This window comes from Ovis canadensis, chromosome X, assembly GCF_042477335.2.
Source record: "Ovis canadensis isolate MfBH-ARS-UI-01 breed Bighorn chromosome X, ARS-UI_OviCan_v2, whole genome shotgun sequence".
In the NCBI taxonomy this organism is placed as follows: domain Eukaryota; kingdom Metazoa; phylum Chordata; class Mammalia; order Artiodactyla; family Bovidae; genus Ovis; species Ovis canadensis.
Genome location: NC_091727.1, coordinates 135510921 through 135528023, shown reverse-complemented (window position 1 = coordinate 135528023; position 17103 = coordinate 135510921). Strand labels below are relative to the sequence as shown.

Sequence of the window (17103 nt, the reverse complement as noted above, 5' to 3'; positions counted from 1 at the left end):
GAGAAAGTGGTCTCCCCGTCCTATTCTTCTGCCATCTTGGGACTGACCTGCACTATTGTTTCTTGACTGTGTTCCCTTTGTTTCTGCATTCCCTCACCTCCCTAATTAGTAACTGTTTGAGTCTGTTCTTTGGAACTCAGGGAAGACTGAGGGGCCCAAAGCCTTTTTCTACAAACAAGAAACAGGGAAGACAGAGGGGCTTTTGTGCTTAGGAGGGCCCTGCAGGTTTCTATTCAGTTTCAGCCCCCCCCCTTTCTTGTATACTCCTCAGTCCTGCGGAGATCATGAGTGGGACGAGAGAGGGAATGAAGTTTTGGATAGAGAAGTTAGTCAGAAACTTGGCAAGTGAACTTGGTTTTAGAGGGACTCAGGTTCAAGAGTTATCACCTGCAATCACTTGAATTGAAAGACCTTTGAAGTCAATGTGTCAGTGGGCCAAGCACCTGCTATTTGGAACTCAGAGGTCAATCCTTTCCCCATAGCATTGAGAAACATATTAGTGAGGGGGGCATCTTCATCTTTGAAGTATTCTGAAGTGGCTGACTTGACACAGATGAGATGGGAGACTCTGCCATTGACATGGTTACCCTCATTTCAGCGGGTATGATGGGGTCCTGGAATTGCAGGCCCAGGAGGAGCACTTAACTGCCTGCCTCAAGGTGAGCGCAGTTCATCTGATAAACAGCAAGACTGGAAGGGGAGTCACATTGGTTTGGCCTCCAGATAGCTCAGTTGGTAAAGAATCCGCCTACAATGCAGGAGACCCCAGTTCAATTCTTGGTTTGGGAAGATCTGCTGGAGAAGGGATAGGCTACCCACTCCAGTATTCTTGGACTTCCCTTGTGGCTCAGGTGGTAAAGAATGTGCCCGCAATGCAGGAGACCTGGGTTCGATCCCTGGGTTGGGAAGACCCCCTAGAGAAGCGAAAGGCTACCAACTCCAGTATTCTGGCCTAGAGAATTCCATGGACTATACCCATGGGGTCACATAGAGTCAGACATGACTGAGCAACTTTCACTTTCAGTCTCTAAATGTAGCTAAGTGATCAATAGATCCCTTGGATCTTGAAATATCTCAACATACCCTTAAGTTGCATTTGATCCATGTATAAATAAATAAAATTTGAATAAATATTTATTTATAATAAGATACAGAAGAACATAAAAATAAGTAAATCAAGCTCTAGGTCTAGTGATTTGAGCTGTTGGTGAATGGTAATCCCTTACTCCGTTCTCACATTTACCCAGAACACAATGAATGGGTGAACTAGTGAGGAAGGACCCTACAGTGAAGTCACAAGGATCCATAGTAAATCTTCTTCCCAGGTTTAGCCAAAGGGATCGCCAGCCAATTACCACAGTTATTGTGCATTTGCTTTAAAGACACGCGCTCTGAGCCAGAGCTCAGCAAACTTTTCCTGGAAAGGGCCAGATCACAAATATTGGAGGCTTTGTGGACCATTCTATCTGTTTTGTAACTACTTAACTCTGCTGTTGTAGGGTGGAAGCCTCCAGAGACAAGTATGACTATGTTCCAATAAAACCTTGTATGTGGACATTGACGTGTGGATTTCAAATAATTTTTGCATGTCAAGAATTATTACTTTTTTAACCATTCAAATATGTAAAAACCATTCTTAGCTTGCAGGCCCTAGAAGAACAGGCCAAAGATCAGGTTTGGCCCATGGGTTATAGTTTCTCAATCTCTGATTTAAGCTAATGGAATCACCAGGTCCCTAAAACAACAGAGTGGAAAGCTAGCAAAATGAGGCGGCATACATTTCTAGGATCTCCAGCAAACATGTTGTGTCCAACTCTTTGTGACCTCATGAACTGTAGCCCACCAGACTCCTCTGTCCATGGAATTTTCCAGGCAAGCATCCTGGAATGGGTTGCCAGTGCCTTCTCCAGGGGATCTTCTTGACCCAAGGATTGAACCTGTGTCTCTGCATTGTATGCAGATTCTTTACAGTCTGAGCCACTAGGAAAGACCATAAACCCAAAGCTGATACTTTTAACACAGTGACTTTCAACTGTGGTTGTACACTGCAGTCACATGGAGAATTTAGAAAATGTGGATGCCTTTAATTATTTTGAGTATAGCTTGGTGCTGGTTATATTCTCAATCTCCCCAAGTACCTCTACTGTGTAAACAAGGTTGAGAGCTACAACCCATACAGTGGGATATTACACAGCAATGAAAAAGGCAAGAACATAACTGGATTTCAGAAACATTATGCTGTATTTAAAAAGCCAGATGGAAAGGTATACAGTATGTATGATTCCATTTACAAGAAATTCTACTTCTAGGATCTCTGGCAAGCAAAACGACTGTATAGAAACTGTGAGCAGATAAAGGTTTATATGGAGCTGGGAGATGAAAAGATTAACTGGGAACAATTTGGAGTGTGGTATATGCTTTATATCTTGATTGAGGTGGTGTTTAGCTTTAATCCTTGACTTTTACATATTATTATAAGTAATTTGAGATCAGGAGAAGTTGGGTGAATTGTCCAGAGTGATGTAGTTTAATAATCGTAGAGAAGACAGGCGGATCTAATTATCAATAATTGTTTCTATTATGTTATATAATGAGTCAATAGTAATAGTGCTTCTCCCCAAGAACCTGGTAAAACTCTAACCTAACTTTTTTATACAAGTAAAGCATGGACATGAAAGTATAACCTTCTGTATTCCAAACACCTGCATTCCAAACCTCTCCTCTTCCTCATCCTGCTTCTCCTCAATTTCTCCCATGATAGTGCCATTTCTCAGATAATGCTTCCTTGAGGGCTCAGCAGATAAAGAAACTGCCTGCAATGCAGGAGACTCAGGTTTGATCTGTGGGTCAGGAAGATCCACTGGAGGAGGAAATGGCATCCGTTCCAGTATTCTTACCTGAGAATCCCATTGACAGAGGAGCCTGGTGGGCTACTAGGTCGTAAAGAGTCAGACAGGACTGAGGGACTAAGTATGCATCTGAACTGGCAGAAGAGTTTCCTTTTGGGGTGTGTGGGATTGAACCCTTAGGCCAGGTTGGCATTTTGCTTGCCTGTTAGCCTAAGACATTATACATGGTGAGTGGGCCACTGATGTGTGTTCAAACTTGTATTTTTGTTCCACTTTTCAGAATACAGAGGTGATGATAGTTCACCTAAAGGAAGAAATGAAGGTTGGAGTTCTTTTCAAGATCATTTTGACAAGAGGAGCCCTCGTTATGAAGATGATGGATATGAGACTCAGCCTTCACACCACTGTGATGATGATGGAAGTATGGTGATGAGGAATGTCCATGAGGGCCCTAAAGAAAGACAGTAAGTGACCGGGCAGCAGGTCACTTCTTTTCCTTCTCTCACTGTAAAACTGAAGTATGCTAGAAGTGGAATAATGGTTGTGCAACCCTAATTGTGGAGTTTTCCCTGGTGATCAGTGGTAAACAATCCACCTGCCAATGCAGGAGACGAGGGTTCAATCACTGGGTCAGGAAGATCCCCTGGAGAAGGAAATGGCAACCCATTCCGTTATTCTTCCCTGGGAAATCCCATGAACAGAGGAGCCTTGGTGGGCTACAGTCCATGGGGTTGCTAAGAGTCAGACACAACTTAGTGACTAAACAACAATGATCCAAACTGTAGTGCTGATGTCAAAAAGACGAGTGTGTACAGAAGACTTTCTTAGCACTTATGACCACTCACCCTTCTTCTCTCCATGTCAGCTCTCCCTATTCCTTCCAAAGCAACAGGAGAGTGAGATGGCACAGAGAAGGCAATATCCATGTTACTGTCTGGGGAAATGGAAAACCTGTGATGAGAGAAATGAGGGAGAACCCACAAGATGGTGCCCAAGGGAGCTGGTTTAAGGTCACAGTGAGTATCCTGAAAAACGTATGGAATGCGAAGGAAAGAACAGTCAGGAGGAGTTATGTTGGTCTCATGTTAAGATGCTAGTTTGTTTTGCTGGGGACAGTTTGTAACCTGACCATTTTATTGCTTAGTTAACAGTCTTGTTCATCTAAGGGCAAATTCAGAGAAGTAATATAAAGGGAACAGATCGACTGTAAGGAGAACGTTGGAGACTATCTCAAGGCAAAGACATGAACTACTGACTAGGATATGGAGCAGCTCTGCACTAGAGGTCTCAGTTTGGCTAGCTGAGTGTGGGATATGGGGGGGAGGCCGAGTCTCTGGAGACCTTGTCTGAGGGGCAAGCAGTATCTGCACTAGGTGGAACTTTATTAAAGAAAGATCATCTCTAACACCTTGATTAATTGGCAAAGAGCTTTGATCGGAGAAGGCAATGGCACCCCACTCTAGTACTCTTGCCTGGAAAATCCCATGGATGGAGGAGCCTGGTGGGCTGCAGTCCATGGGGTTGCTGAGAGTTGGGCATGACTGAGCGACTTCGCTTTCATTTTTATGCATTGGAGAAGGAAATGGCAACCCACTCCAGTGTTCTTGCCTGCAGAATCCCAGGGATGGGGGAGCCTGGTGGGCTGCCGTTTATGGGGTCACACAGAGTTGGACATGACTGAAGTGACTTAGCAGCTTAGCAGAGCTTTGACTGGAGAGGAGTATTTTAGAAATCCATATTATGAACAAACATAAGAAATCATACCAGTGGTGCCTTCTTTAGATGCCCTTTCAAGCTCAGTAGAAGACTGGAAAAGAACAGGAAAAGGTTTGTTCTCCAGGCTAAATTTCCTCTCATGTGTCCTGTGTCCCAACCCCTCTTTTAATCCTTAGATTCCTCATGGGATAAAGTATGACAAGATATGGCTAATGAACTCAATCCAGAGCCTTTGCAGTGTCTACTTTACTCCAGTGGATGTAAGAGAGGATGCTGAAGCCAGATGAGTGGGCACAGGGAAGGGGGAGAGATCTGGTATAGCGGGGTCTGTTGGCCCCTGATACTATTGCTGTTGCATTTAATCCCTGTAGTTCCACTATGTGAAAAATGGGGCTCGATTCTTTGTCCAGAAAGCTAGCACTGCCTCTGCCTTGATGGATGTCAGCTACAAGATCTATGATGAGAAGAACCAAAAGGTGTGTGTCCACATCATTGCCTATAATGCATCCTGGGACAGGAGGACGGGCCTGGGGCTAGTCATCGTCTTTGGAACTAGAGTTGCTGCTTACCCTACCTCTTCTTCCTGTAGATACCTATCTTTGTCAACCCTTCTGCTGTTCCCTACTCTGTGCGTAATAAGCTGGGACCAGAAAAAATGGAGAAGCTAAAGGTAATGCCAACTCAAGGCATGCTGTATGCCAACACTCACCACTGTCTCTTCTTCCCCCAGCCCCCCATCCCTCTCACCCCCGATTTCCCTGCCACCACCATAGTCTCAAGAGTGGCTCTCTCCCTCTCTCTGTCTCTGCAGCTGGCCTTTAGCAAACGATTTGATGTCTCCCAGCAATCTCTTGACCTCCAGAAGCTCCGCTTTGACCCAAGTATGGCTGACAGTAGTAATTTGCGGGAGGGTGCAGGCAGAGGGGTTCTTCCTAGAGGGAGACTTGGGGATGGTAATGTGGTGAGGGGCTGATTGTGGGCCTAGACCCCACCTGGTGTTCTGATTCCCTCCCCTCTCCTTCCTGAAGACTTGGTGGGCCATGATATTGAGATGATTCTGAATCGAAGAAACTGCATGGCTGCTGCCCTGCAGATCATCAGGAAGAACTTCCCTGAGGTGAGGCTGAAGGCCTAGCTCTGATATTATGGTAGGAGGTGGAAGAGACGGGGTGGAGGACAGATTTGTCTCCAAGACTCTAACTCCTCTTCACCCAAAGCTATTGTCCTTGAACCTGAGCTGCAATAAACTGTACCACCTGGACGGCCTGTCTGACATTGTGCACATGGTCCCCACAATCAAGATCCTGGACCTCTCCAAAAATGAGGTGAGCAGAGGGAGTCAGATCAAAGTTGGGATGAGAGTAGGGGGCTTGTTGTGGTCATCAGAGTGATGACAGGAGGCAGATGAGGGTACCTGAGGGGTGAGGGGTGGAGGCTGGGCTGCAGGGGCCTGGCTGTTTCTCTTGCCCTGGGATTCCTTTTCCAACTTCCTCTCCATATTTCTCAGCTGAACTCTATGTGGGAGTTGAACAAGATGAAGGGGCTGAAGCTTGAAGAGCTGTGGCTGCAAGGGAACCCACTGTGTGACAGCTTTCCAGACCAGTCCACCTACTTAAGGTCTGTGTGAGACCATCCTGTCACCCTTCATGGTGACCTTCACCTATGGGGGCCTAAACTATTACTGACAGTACCTCTTTGCCAAAGGTGGCAGCCCCGGTCTCCTGGGAGGATCATAGGCTCTGCCTTCTCTTTTCTGTCTTCCTTCAGTTCAGTTCAGTCGCTCAGTCATGTCCGACTCTTTGCAACCCCATGGACTGCAGCATGCCAGGCCTCCCTGACCATCACCAACTCCCAGAGTTTACTCAAACTCATGCCCATTGAGTTGGCGATGCCATCTAACCATCCCATCCTCTGTCGTCCCCTTCTCCTCTCACCTTCAATCTTTCCCAGCATCAGGGTCTTTTGCAATGAGTCAGCTCTTCATATCAGGTGGCCAAAGTATTGGAGTTTCAGCTTCAGCATCAGTCCTTCCAATGAATATTCCGGACTCATCTCCTTTAGGATGGACTGGTTGGATCTCCTTGCAGTCTAAGGGACGCTCAAGAGTCTTCTCCAACATCACAGTTCAAAAGCATCAATTCTTTGGTGCTCAGCTTTCTTCACAGTCCAACTCTCACATGCATACATGACCACTGGAAAAACCATAGCCTTGACTAGACGGACTTTTGTTGGCAAAGTAATGTCTCTGCTTTTTAATACGCTGTCAAGGTTGGTCATAACTTTTCTTTCAAGGAGTAAGCATCTTTTTATTTCATGGCTGCAGTCACTATCTGCGGTGATTTTGGAGCCCCCCAAAATAAAGTCTGCCACTGTTTCCCCATCTATTTGCCATGAAGTGATGGGACCGGATGCCATGATCTTAGTTTTCTGAATGTTGAGCTTTAAGCCAATTTTTTCACTCTCCTCTTTCACTTCCACCAAGAGACTCTTTAGTTCTTCTTCACTTTCTGCCATAAGAGTAGTGTCATCTGCATATCTGAGGTTATTGTAGCCCTTACCTGTGAGGAATTTCCTTCCTCTGACCTGCTTACCTCTTCAAGTCTCAGAAGTCTGCTTCTGGTTCCCTGCCCCTAGCATTCTCCACCAGGGCCTCCCAAGAGCATGGTTCAGGAATCAGGGCTCCTCTCCCTCACCGAGACTAGGAGTGACCAGACTTGACCCTACTGCTGGGCCCTGGACTGAGAAGGGTCTTCCAGGTCTGGGCCTCATGCTGAGACGGGCCTTTCTTCTCCATGCTGAGACGGGGCTTCCCTCCTCCATTCAGAGAGGGTCCTTCTCCCCCTACCTCCAAAAGGGTTCTCCTCCTCTTCCATGTTTACACAGGGGCTTTCCTGCCCAGTGCTGGGGGCTGAGGTCCTGGGTGGCTGCTGTCATGACATCCGTTCCCCTGGCCCAAAGCCAGGAGTTTGATCCTTCTTTGGAAAAGTCAGGGTTCCTTGAGTCAAGGGGCCAGAAGTTGGCCACCACCAGTGAGCAGAGAGCTTCCTGAGGCAGGAGAGGAAGGCAGGGGGCAGAGGAGTTAGAGGAGACTGCAGGACAGACCTCTCGGGGGACACCGCCTCTCCCTCCCTGCACACGTCACATCATCCTGCCTGTCCTCCAGAGGAACCCTCGGTAGCCTGAGACACGTGTGATTCCTCAGAGAAAGATCCAACTCAGACAGGCGCAGGGGCCATTGGGATAGAAAGTGGTAATCATAAGGGCGGGCCAAAGACCGGCAGCCCCACACTGAACCGGGACCTGGCCCTTTAAGATCTACCCCCACGGCTACTCCATTTCCCATGCCCAGGTCTACTGAGCTCACACAGGTGTCAGAGCTTCAAGAAGCATCGAGTGGCCCCATCCCAACATGTGCAGAGTTGCCATTCCTACCTGGGGGGCTGGGCTGTTCCGGGGCAGGGGAAGGGAAGGGCTGCAGCAGGGGCACTGCTTCCCCTTTCTTCTGTCTTCTCCCCCGACCCCCACCACAGTAGAGCTTCCTTCCCTTCCCTTTGCTTTCTCTCTCTCCCTTGTCTCTGAGCCCTTGTTTCTCCCCTCCTCCGTCCACTCTCCTTCTGTCTTCATGCCTCTCTCTCCCTCCTGAGCGCCACCTCACTCACCTCCCTGCCACAGCCTCCTGGGCCATCCCTGAGGTGTAACCTGACTTGGCAGAGTGCTGGATGCCCAGTGAGGCAGCAAAGCCCCAGGCTCCCATCCTCCCGTTCCCTCTTCTCTCCACCGCCTTCACTGGGCCCTGGAGGAAGGAAGGCAGCGGGGAGAGGAAGGCCTGCAGACTGGATTTGAAGTGCTCATCCTTGAGGCACAGAAGGGAGTCAGGACAGTCTAGGTGGGAGCTACTCAGGGGAAAGGAGAGGGAGAAGGAGAGGAGGAAGGAATATTAAACTGAAGGTACTCAGAGAGATGAGGAGATGGTGCCTTTCAATCAGATGAGAGATACTCAGTGCTCAACAGGGAAGTCAACCCCAAATCCTCAAAATCAGAAGTTGAGGTGGGTACAAGGGGCTGCTGAATGGGCAAGAACACCCTGATCTCTGTTTATCGTGTTAATGTTTAAACTCAAATTAGGCATTACAACCTTGAACTATCACTCACCTCTTCTCTATTTTTGGTTTTGGACAGTGCCATCATAGAATGTTTCCCAAAGTTACTGCGCCTGGTAAGTTCCTATGTAAATCAGTGTATCTTACTAACATTTCAGACCTCCTACACTCAAGCCCTTTGAGTCTTGGCTAGATTATGTGTTGGCATCAGACCCTTGACCACTTTAGGGGATATGGAGTCCTAAAAATGACATGGATATGCTCACTGGAAAATATCCATAAACACATACACGGACACATAAAAGTTGCATATAATACTAGAGACCTCTAAGACATCATGATGAAGACACCCACTGTAAGCTTGCCTATGGACTTTCTAGGACCCTTTTGCAACTTACCTCCTATCCCCTGGGTCCTGGGATCCTCCTTTTCCCTGATCATCCGGGGTCACCCCCCAGTCTCCACTCCTGACTGCCTCTTCCATTCTCCAGGATGGCCAGGAGTTACCTTCACCAGTTGTCATTGCCAGTCACACTCCCTGTGCAACGAAGCCCAGCAAGGTGAGGAAGAGGGTCAAACAATATTTGGGGCTATTGCAGGTGACGGTTTATCCACTACATAGTCTCAACTGCCTTTTGATTCCAGGAAACCTGTAAAGAATCTGACACACTGAAGAATATGATCCTTCAATTCCTGAAGCAGTTAAGTTCACTTGGACTTGGGACCATGAGGACTAGAGAGGGCTGAGACTGGGTCAAGTCACCAAACCGCAGGTCTCCTCACAGAGACTTTCAAGTCTCCTCTGGGGTTCGGATCACTGACAGCCTGTCCTTATTGCTGTTCCACAGATATTACTTGATCTATGACTCTGGAAACCGATCTGGTCTCCTCAGTGCTTACCACCACAAGGCCTGCTTCTCCCTGACCATCCCATTCCACTCTGAGGATCTGGCCCTGTGAGTACCAGTGCCCAAGCTCGTCCCTCAGGCTGTGTGGTTCCCCAGCAGAGGAGGGAGCAGTGGGGCATCTGGGGGAAGAGGCTACACACACTTGCTTTCTTCAAGTTCGTCAGTTCTTCTTCAAGAGCTGACACAAGCCAGGTCTTGCTAACATCCCTGCCGGCTGGCCCACCACCCATTGTTCCTCTGTCTCCTAGAAGCAGCTTATGTGCATACTTCAAAAACAGCAGGAATATGAAGAAGGTCAAGGACCCCGGTGAGTGTGGTGGGAAGGCTGGGCGGGAAGGGTGGTGAGGGAGCCAGTCATAGGGTCCAGCGCGTGGCAACCCTGACTTTTGCTTTCCTCCCCTCCTGAACAGACCTGCGTGTCCAGCAGTTGAAGCACACAAATAGTGACATTGTGCGTGCCCTCTGTGTGTTGCCCCAAACTCAGCATGACCTCAGCTCCTTCCTGGTGGACATGTGGTTCCAGACAGTGAGTGTTTGTCTCTTCCCTTGGTGGGGTGGCAGTGATGCGGGGAGCCTGTAGGGGGATGGTCAGGCAAGAAGCCATAGGTGCGGAAGAGGTTGACAGGGTGACATTACCTGGGCTCTTCCTTTTCAGGGTACGCTGCTCTGCTTCTCTGTCAATGGGGTGTTCAAGGAAGGTAAGTGTGTGTAGCCCTCTTCCCCCAGATGCCCCACTGTTCCCTCCTCTGGCTAGGCTCCCCCTTCAAGAGCCCTTCCAGCTTCTCTCCCCTCCCCTCGACTCCCCTCCCCTTCACTCCCCTTCCCTTCCCTTCCCTTCCCTTCCCTCCCTGTTCTTTCCCTCCCTTCCCCTCCCTTCCCCTCTGTGTCTTCCAGCCCTCAGTCTTCCCACAGACAACCCAGATCTGAACTGCGTCCATGTCTGCCTTCCTGCCCTGGGCATTACGGACATAGGCTGTGGAGTTTGGTGGCTCCCATCTCAGATCCTTACACTGAGAACTTGGGCCATTACTTAACCTTACACTTTCCTCATTTGTAAAATGGGGTCATAATATCCACCTCTTGGGCAGCTATGAAAAACGCTTCCCATGAACTTGTGAAGTGGTTGCCATGGGGACATGTCACTGGGAGCAGACAGCTCCTACAGTTGCCCGCCCCATTCCCAACACCCTGGCTCCCCAAGTGAACAGCTGTCCCCTCAGCATGACTGGGGTCCAGCATGAGAGCCTGTAAACATGTGGGGCTCTAAGAGCTATTGTTTGTTGTTTGTTGTTAAAGTGGAAGGAGGGTCTCAGGACTGTGTGCGTGCCTTCACCCGGACCTTCATCATTACCCCTGCCAGCTCTTCAAGGTGAGAGCCGTGTTGTGGGCAGAATGACCCATCCAGCATGGTTTGGGGGTCCTGGACATGTGGTGGTGCAGACCTTAGGCTGACTCAGTATTGTGGAAAGCCAGCAGGGAGCCCCAAGGAGCAGTCTAGCCTAGTGGTTAGGAAGAGCATGGACTCTGGAATCAGCACATGGGTTCTCTCCCTGACCCAACACTCTCTGTGTGACCTTGGTCAAGTCACATGACCTCTCCATGACTCAGTGTCTTCTGAAAATGGGGACCAGACTGTACACTCCTGTACTGTAGTGTACTGGGCTGCTGTTCAGGGCAGATGTGAAGTTGTCCCTGGGTTGGGGATCAACCTATCCACTGAGCGAAGCTGGTAGACAATCTCTCTGAAGGCGGGCTCTGGAACAAGGGGCAGAGGAACCAGTCAAGGAGCCTGGGGACAGACACAGGAGGGGGATGGAAGGAATCTGGTTGCTGAGTGGCGGTGGCAGCAGTCGGATTGGGGGTGCTGGTTGTCCATCCATCAGTTGTCTAAATGTGCATTTTTCCTCCAGTCTTTGTATAGTGAATGACGAGCTGTTTGTGATGGAAGCTAGCCCTAAAAACACCCAGAGTGCATTCTCCATCCCAGTGCCCACACCGTCCACCAGCTCTGTGGCCACTTTATCCGAGGAGCAGCAGCAAATGGTACAAGCCTTCTCCACTCAGTCTGGGATGAACTGTCAGTGGTCTCAGAAGTGAGTATTGTGTGTGCATGAAGATAAGGGTGAGCTGCGAGAATGATGGAATTAATAATGGGAACACAGAGGCAATTTGGAAAAATAAGTATTTGGATATTTGGCTTGCAAAAAAAGTAAGCTCGTGAAAAAGGTAAACAAATTTTATGATTATATATGTAAAGCATTTGAAAAACAGTACATGCTCATATGACATGATATTGTATATGGAAAATGCTAAGAAATTCACTAAGAAACTGTAAGAATACATAAACAAGTTCAGTAAAATTTCAGGATAAAATGTCAGTATACAAAAATCATTTATATTTCTATGCACTTAAAATGAAAAAATCCTGAATTGAAATAAAGAAAACAATTTGATTTATAGTAGTATCAGAAAGAATAAATAGTTAGAGCAAAACATAACTAAAGAAGTAAAAAACTGCCTTAAAATCTTCAAAACATTGTTGGAGTAAATGAAAGAAAATCTAAAAAAAAACACAGAAGGATATTCTGTGTTCATGTTGAAAGACTTAATATTGTTAAGATTGTTGTGCTATTCAAAGTGATCTACAGAGTCTAAACCATAGCAAAAATCCCTGTTGGCTCCTTTCCAGAAACTGATTAAATGATCCTCAATTTTCACATGGAAGTGCATGGACTCAGAATAGTCAAAACAATATTGAAAGGGGATAATGTTGAAGACTCACAAGTCCTGGACGTCACAATTTCTAAACTTACTGCAAAGATAGTATAATCAAGGCTGCATGGCACTGACATTTGATAGATCAGTGCAATAGAATTGAGTGTCCTGATATAAACCCTGACATTTGTAGCTGATTAATTTTTAGTGGGTGCCAAATTAATTAATGGAGGGAAAAAAATAGTCTCTTTGACAGATGGTGCTGGGACACATGAGTATTCAGATGCCAAAAAAAAAAAAAAAGAATTGTGTCCCCTATCACAGACCATATACAAATATTGACTCAAAATGGATAAAAGACCTAATATAAAATCAACAAGTGTAAAAACTCTTGCTGACTTTCGCTTTGTATGATAATCTCTAGGTCTGTCCATGTGGCTGCAAATGGTATTATTTCGTTCTTTTTTATGACTGAGTAACATTCCATTGTATACATGTACCATATCTTCTTTACTCGTTTCTCTGACAATGGACATTTATGCTGCTTCCGTGGCTTGTCTAATGTGAATAGTGCTGCTATGAACATTGGGATGTGTGTATCTCTTTGAATTATGGTTTTCCCTGGATATATGCCCAAGAACAGGATTGCTGAATCATATGATAGTTCTATATTTAGTTTTCAAAGGAACCTTCGTGAAAAGTGACACTGAAGGTCACTCAGTCGTGTCCAACTCCTTGCGACCCCATGGACTATACAGTCTATGGAATTCTCTAGGCCAGAATACTGGAGTGAGTAGCCTTTGCCTTCTCCAGAGGATCTTCCCAACACAGGGATCGAACCTAGGTCTCCTGCATTACAGGCAGATTCTTTACCAGCTGAGCCACAAGGGAAGGCTGTACTGTTGTCCATATTGGTTGTACCAGTTTACATTTCCACCAACAGTGTAGGAGGGTTCCCTTTTCCCCACATCCTCTCTAGCATTTATTGTTCATAGATTTTTTAATGCTAGCCATTCTGGTTGGTATGAGGTATACCTCATTGTCATTCTGATTTGCATTTCTCTAATAGTGATGTTGAGCATCTTTTCATGTGTTTTTTGGCTTTCTGTATATAATCTTTGGGGAAATGTCTATTTAGATCTTCTTCCCATTTTTGGTTGGGTAAGTAAAGTAAATCAGACAGAGAAAGACAAATATCATATGATATCACTTACACGTGAAATCTAATAAAAATAATACAAATGAACTTATTTACAAAACAGAAATAGACACATCTTGAAATAAATTTATGGTTACCAAAGGGGAAGTGTGGGGAGAAATGATAAATTAGGAGATTGGGATTAATATCTACACACTGCTATATATAAAATAGATAACTAATAAAGACTGACTGTATAACACAGGGAACTCTACTCAATGTTCTGTAATAACCTATGTGGGAAAATAATCTGAAAAAGAATATACACACACACACACACACACACACACACACACACATATATATATATATATATATATAAACTCACTTTGTTACATACCTGAAACTAACATAACATTGTAAGTCAATTATACTCCAATAAAAATTGTAAAAAGCACTTAGAAGAAAACATAGGTGTATATCTTCATGATCTTGAATCAGACACCAGTTTCTTATATGTGACACCGAAAACACAAGCAGCCAAAGAAACAAATAAATTGCACTTCATCAAAAATAAAAACTTTTGTGCATCAAAGGACGCTATCAAGAAAGTGAACATACCACCCACAAAATGGGAGAAAATATTTGCAAATCTCATATCTGATAAGCTCCACTGTCTAGAATATTGAAGGATTTTACAAGTCAACAATCAAAACATAAATACCAATTTAAAAATGGAGAAAGGATTTGAATAGATATTTCTCTAAATATGGTATACAAATGACCGACAAGCACATGAAAACATGCTCAACATCATTAATCATTAGGAAAATACAAATCAAAATAACCACTCACTTCGCATCCACTAAGATGGCTTTAATCAATGAAACAAAAGATAAGCATAGGTGAAGGTGTGTAGGAGTTAGAATGCTCATATATTAGAGGTATATGGAACACTCACTTCGAGAAAACACTTGGAAGTTCCTCAAAATGTTAAAATGGAGTTACCATATTACCCGGTAATCCCACTGCTAAGTATCTACCGGGAGAAATGAAAGCATATGTTCACTCTAAAATTTATTCAGGAATAGCATTATTCATAATAGCCAAAACATGGAAACAACTGATGAATGGATGAATAAAATGGGTGCATCCATATAAGAGAGTATTATTCAGTCATAAAAAAGAATACAGTTCTGATACATGTCATGACAGGGATGAACCTTGAAAACATGATGCTAAGTGAAAGAAGCCAGTCACAAGAAGGCAGATATTGTAGGAAACGCCCATAATTGGCAAATTCGCAGGGACCAAAAGCATATTAGTGGTTTCCAGGGGAAGGGGAGGAATAGAGAGGGATCATTAATGGTTAAGGAGTTTCTTTTTGAGGTGTTAAAATGATTCTGTAATTAGATAGATGTTATAGGTGCACAGTCTTTTGACTAATAAAAAGCACTGACTTGTATACTTTAAAATGATGTGTGATTATATAAAAAACAGTTGGAAACTAGTACTTTATGATTTTTCATTTGTCATTTTCTTGAATATCTTGATCAGTATATGTTGAATTCCCTTGTTCTTTTGCACAGCTCTGTTTTTCTGTTTTGAACTCTGGTGGGCATGAATGCTAGTGACAGACGATTTGGTTTTCACTGGTCTTTCTTCATCATTACACAGAGTGTTCACACTGGTCCATGTGTCCCAGCAAGCAAGTGGCATGGGTTTAGTGGTGGCACTGCAATGTCAGCGTGTCTGTCCTGTGGTACTAATGGAGAGCACCTGTTCTTCTCCCACCACAGGTGCCTTCAGGACAATGAATGGAACTACACCAGAGCTGGTCAAGTCTTCTGTATGTTCAAGGTGAGGCCTGGGAATCAAGTAGATTAAAGATAAACATTTCTCGGCCTTTGAAGAGGCCAAGAAAGTGGAGGCTGGTGGCCTGGGAATGGAACTTGGGGACTGGCTTTTTAACATCCCAACTCCTTCCCTCCAGACCGAGGGCAAGATCCCAGAGGAAGCCTTCAAAGAAATCCCCTAAGAGGAGCCCTTGGATGTTGTCTTTGGCTTCATCCACATCGTCTTTTTCTCTGTCGCCTCAGGCCACGCCCGTGACTGGGGTTGGAGACTGACCAAGAAGCCGGAGTTACATTATAGGCCAGTTAACATATCCTGAGGATCAGTCATTCTGCATATTTCCCTCACTCATTACTGCTGTGTTGGTTTTCATAATAAAGAGTGATGTTACAAGTTATATGTTATGTGTCCCACATTACTCTTCCCTGCCCCAATCATGAGCCAGTGGGTCCAGGCCTGAAAAGTCTTGCCCTCCTCCCTGACCCACATTCCCCTTGGTAGTCCCTGGCAGATACATCAGGCTTGATGTCAATAAATTATGATGAGAGGAGACATGATATGCTTCCAGGCATTGGTTTTTGGAGGTAGTGTGACCCAGATGCTCTTCCTAGAGATTCTCAGAAGCAGGCATGTGACCTGGAACAACAGAGGCTTTGCAAGGGATGCCGACTGGCTAGTAAGGGCAGTGGAAAGAAGGAAAGAGGATGGGGACATACATGTTTTACTTCTTATTCCTAATTACTTCCAAAGACCGATTTATGAACAGTTTCAAGATTTTCATACAGATGAATGAGAAATCTTGGAGGAAGGCATGGCAACCCACTCCAGTATTCTTCCCTGGAGAATCCCATGGACAGAGGAACCTGGTAGGCTACAGTTCAAAGGGTCACACAGAGTCAGACACAACTGAAGTGATGTGAGCATGCATGCATGAGTGAGAAATGGGCCTTTTCACACCTCTCACCATGCTTCCATAGGGATTCCCATTCATCCCCTGTACAGCCCTCTCCCCTTTTCTGAAGGTGCATTGTAGGAGGGATCTCACTTAGAGTAGGAGAGACTCAGCCTGTCTACACACGCATCTCTCAGAGAGCGGACATCGGGTGCTTGAGGGGGTTGAGCCATTTCATTTCACTTCCAAACAAATAACACGAAATCTCACATTATAGTCAAGTCTGTGTGACCTTTCTCACTGACACAATTAGCAGTACAGAATTGCAAGCAAGAGTTGAAAGGGACACAACTGATTTTCTGCACTTCGGTAATGTCTACCCTTCAGACAACAAGCAGGCATGATTTTTGAAGTGAGAATAATAGCAGTATCCCATTTTAAGCTACATGATGACACAGATGTGGTACCACCAGTTTACAAATTATGCCTCCATTGTGGGGTATTGAATAAGTTATTTTCTACCACATGTAACTTTTCAGTTCTTTATGTACATGAAGGATCCATACATTGGCTTGTGAACTCTTTAAAAATATGAACTAAGGGGATGATTGCCATTAAATTAGGAATTTTGCTGTTCAGTTGCTAAGTTGTGTCCAACTCTTTGCAGCCCCATGGACTGCAACATACCAGGCTTCCCTTCCTTCACTGTCTCCAAGAGTTTGCTCAGATTCATGTCCATTGAGTGGGTGATCCTATCTAACCATTTCGTCCCCTGTCACCCTCTTCTCCTGCCGTCATTCTTTCCCAGCATCAGGGGTCTTTTCTAATGAGTTGGTGCTTCACATTATGTGGCCAAAGTACTGCAGCATCAGTCCTTCCAATGAATATTCAGGGTTGATTTCCTTTAGGATTGACTTGTTTGATCTCCTTG

The 17103-nt window shown here is 45.4% G+C and overlaps 1 protein-coding gene across 1 annotated transcript; it reads left to right on the top strand.

The window, feature by feature from the left end:
* Positions 1 to 3161: 3161 nt before the first annotated feature.
* LOC138930882 (nuclear RNA export factor 2-like) lies at positions 3162 to 15464 on the top strand. Its single transcript, XM_070291271.1, has 20 exons — positions 3162 to 3313; positions 3715 to 3865; positions 4742 to 4825; positions 4937 to 5041; positions 5155 to 5235; positions 5377 to 5446; positions 5594 to 5682; positions 5783 to 5890; positions 6073 to 6182; positions 8745 to 8781; positions 9157 to 9225; positions 9311 to 9366; positions 9514 to 9621; positions 9822 to 9880; positions 9984 to 10099; positions 10229 to 10271; positions 10870 to 10942; positions 11484 to 11666; positions 15226 to 15286; positions 15420 to 15464. The coding sequence occupies exons 1-20, from the start codon at positions 3273 to 3275 to the stop codon at positions 15462 to 15464; spliced, it is 1689 nt and encodes a 562-aa protein (XP_070147372.1). The 5' UTR covers positions 3162 to 3272.
* The last annotated feature ends 1639 nt before the right edge of the window (positions 15465 to 17103 follow it).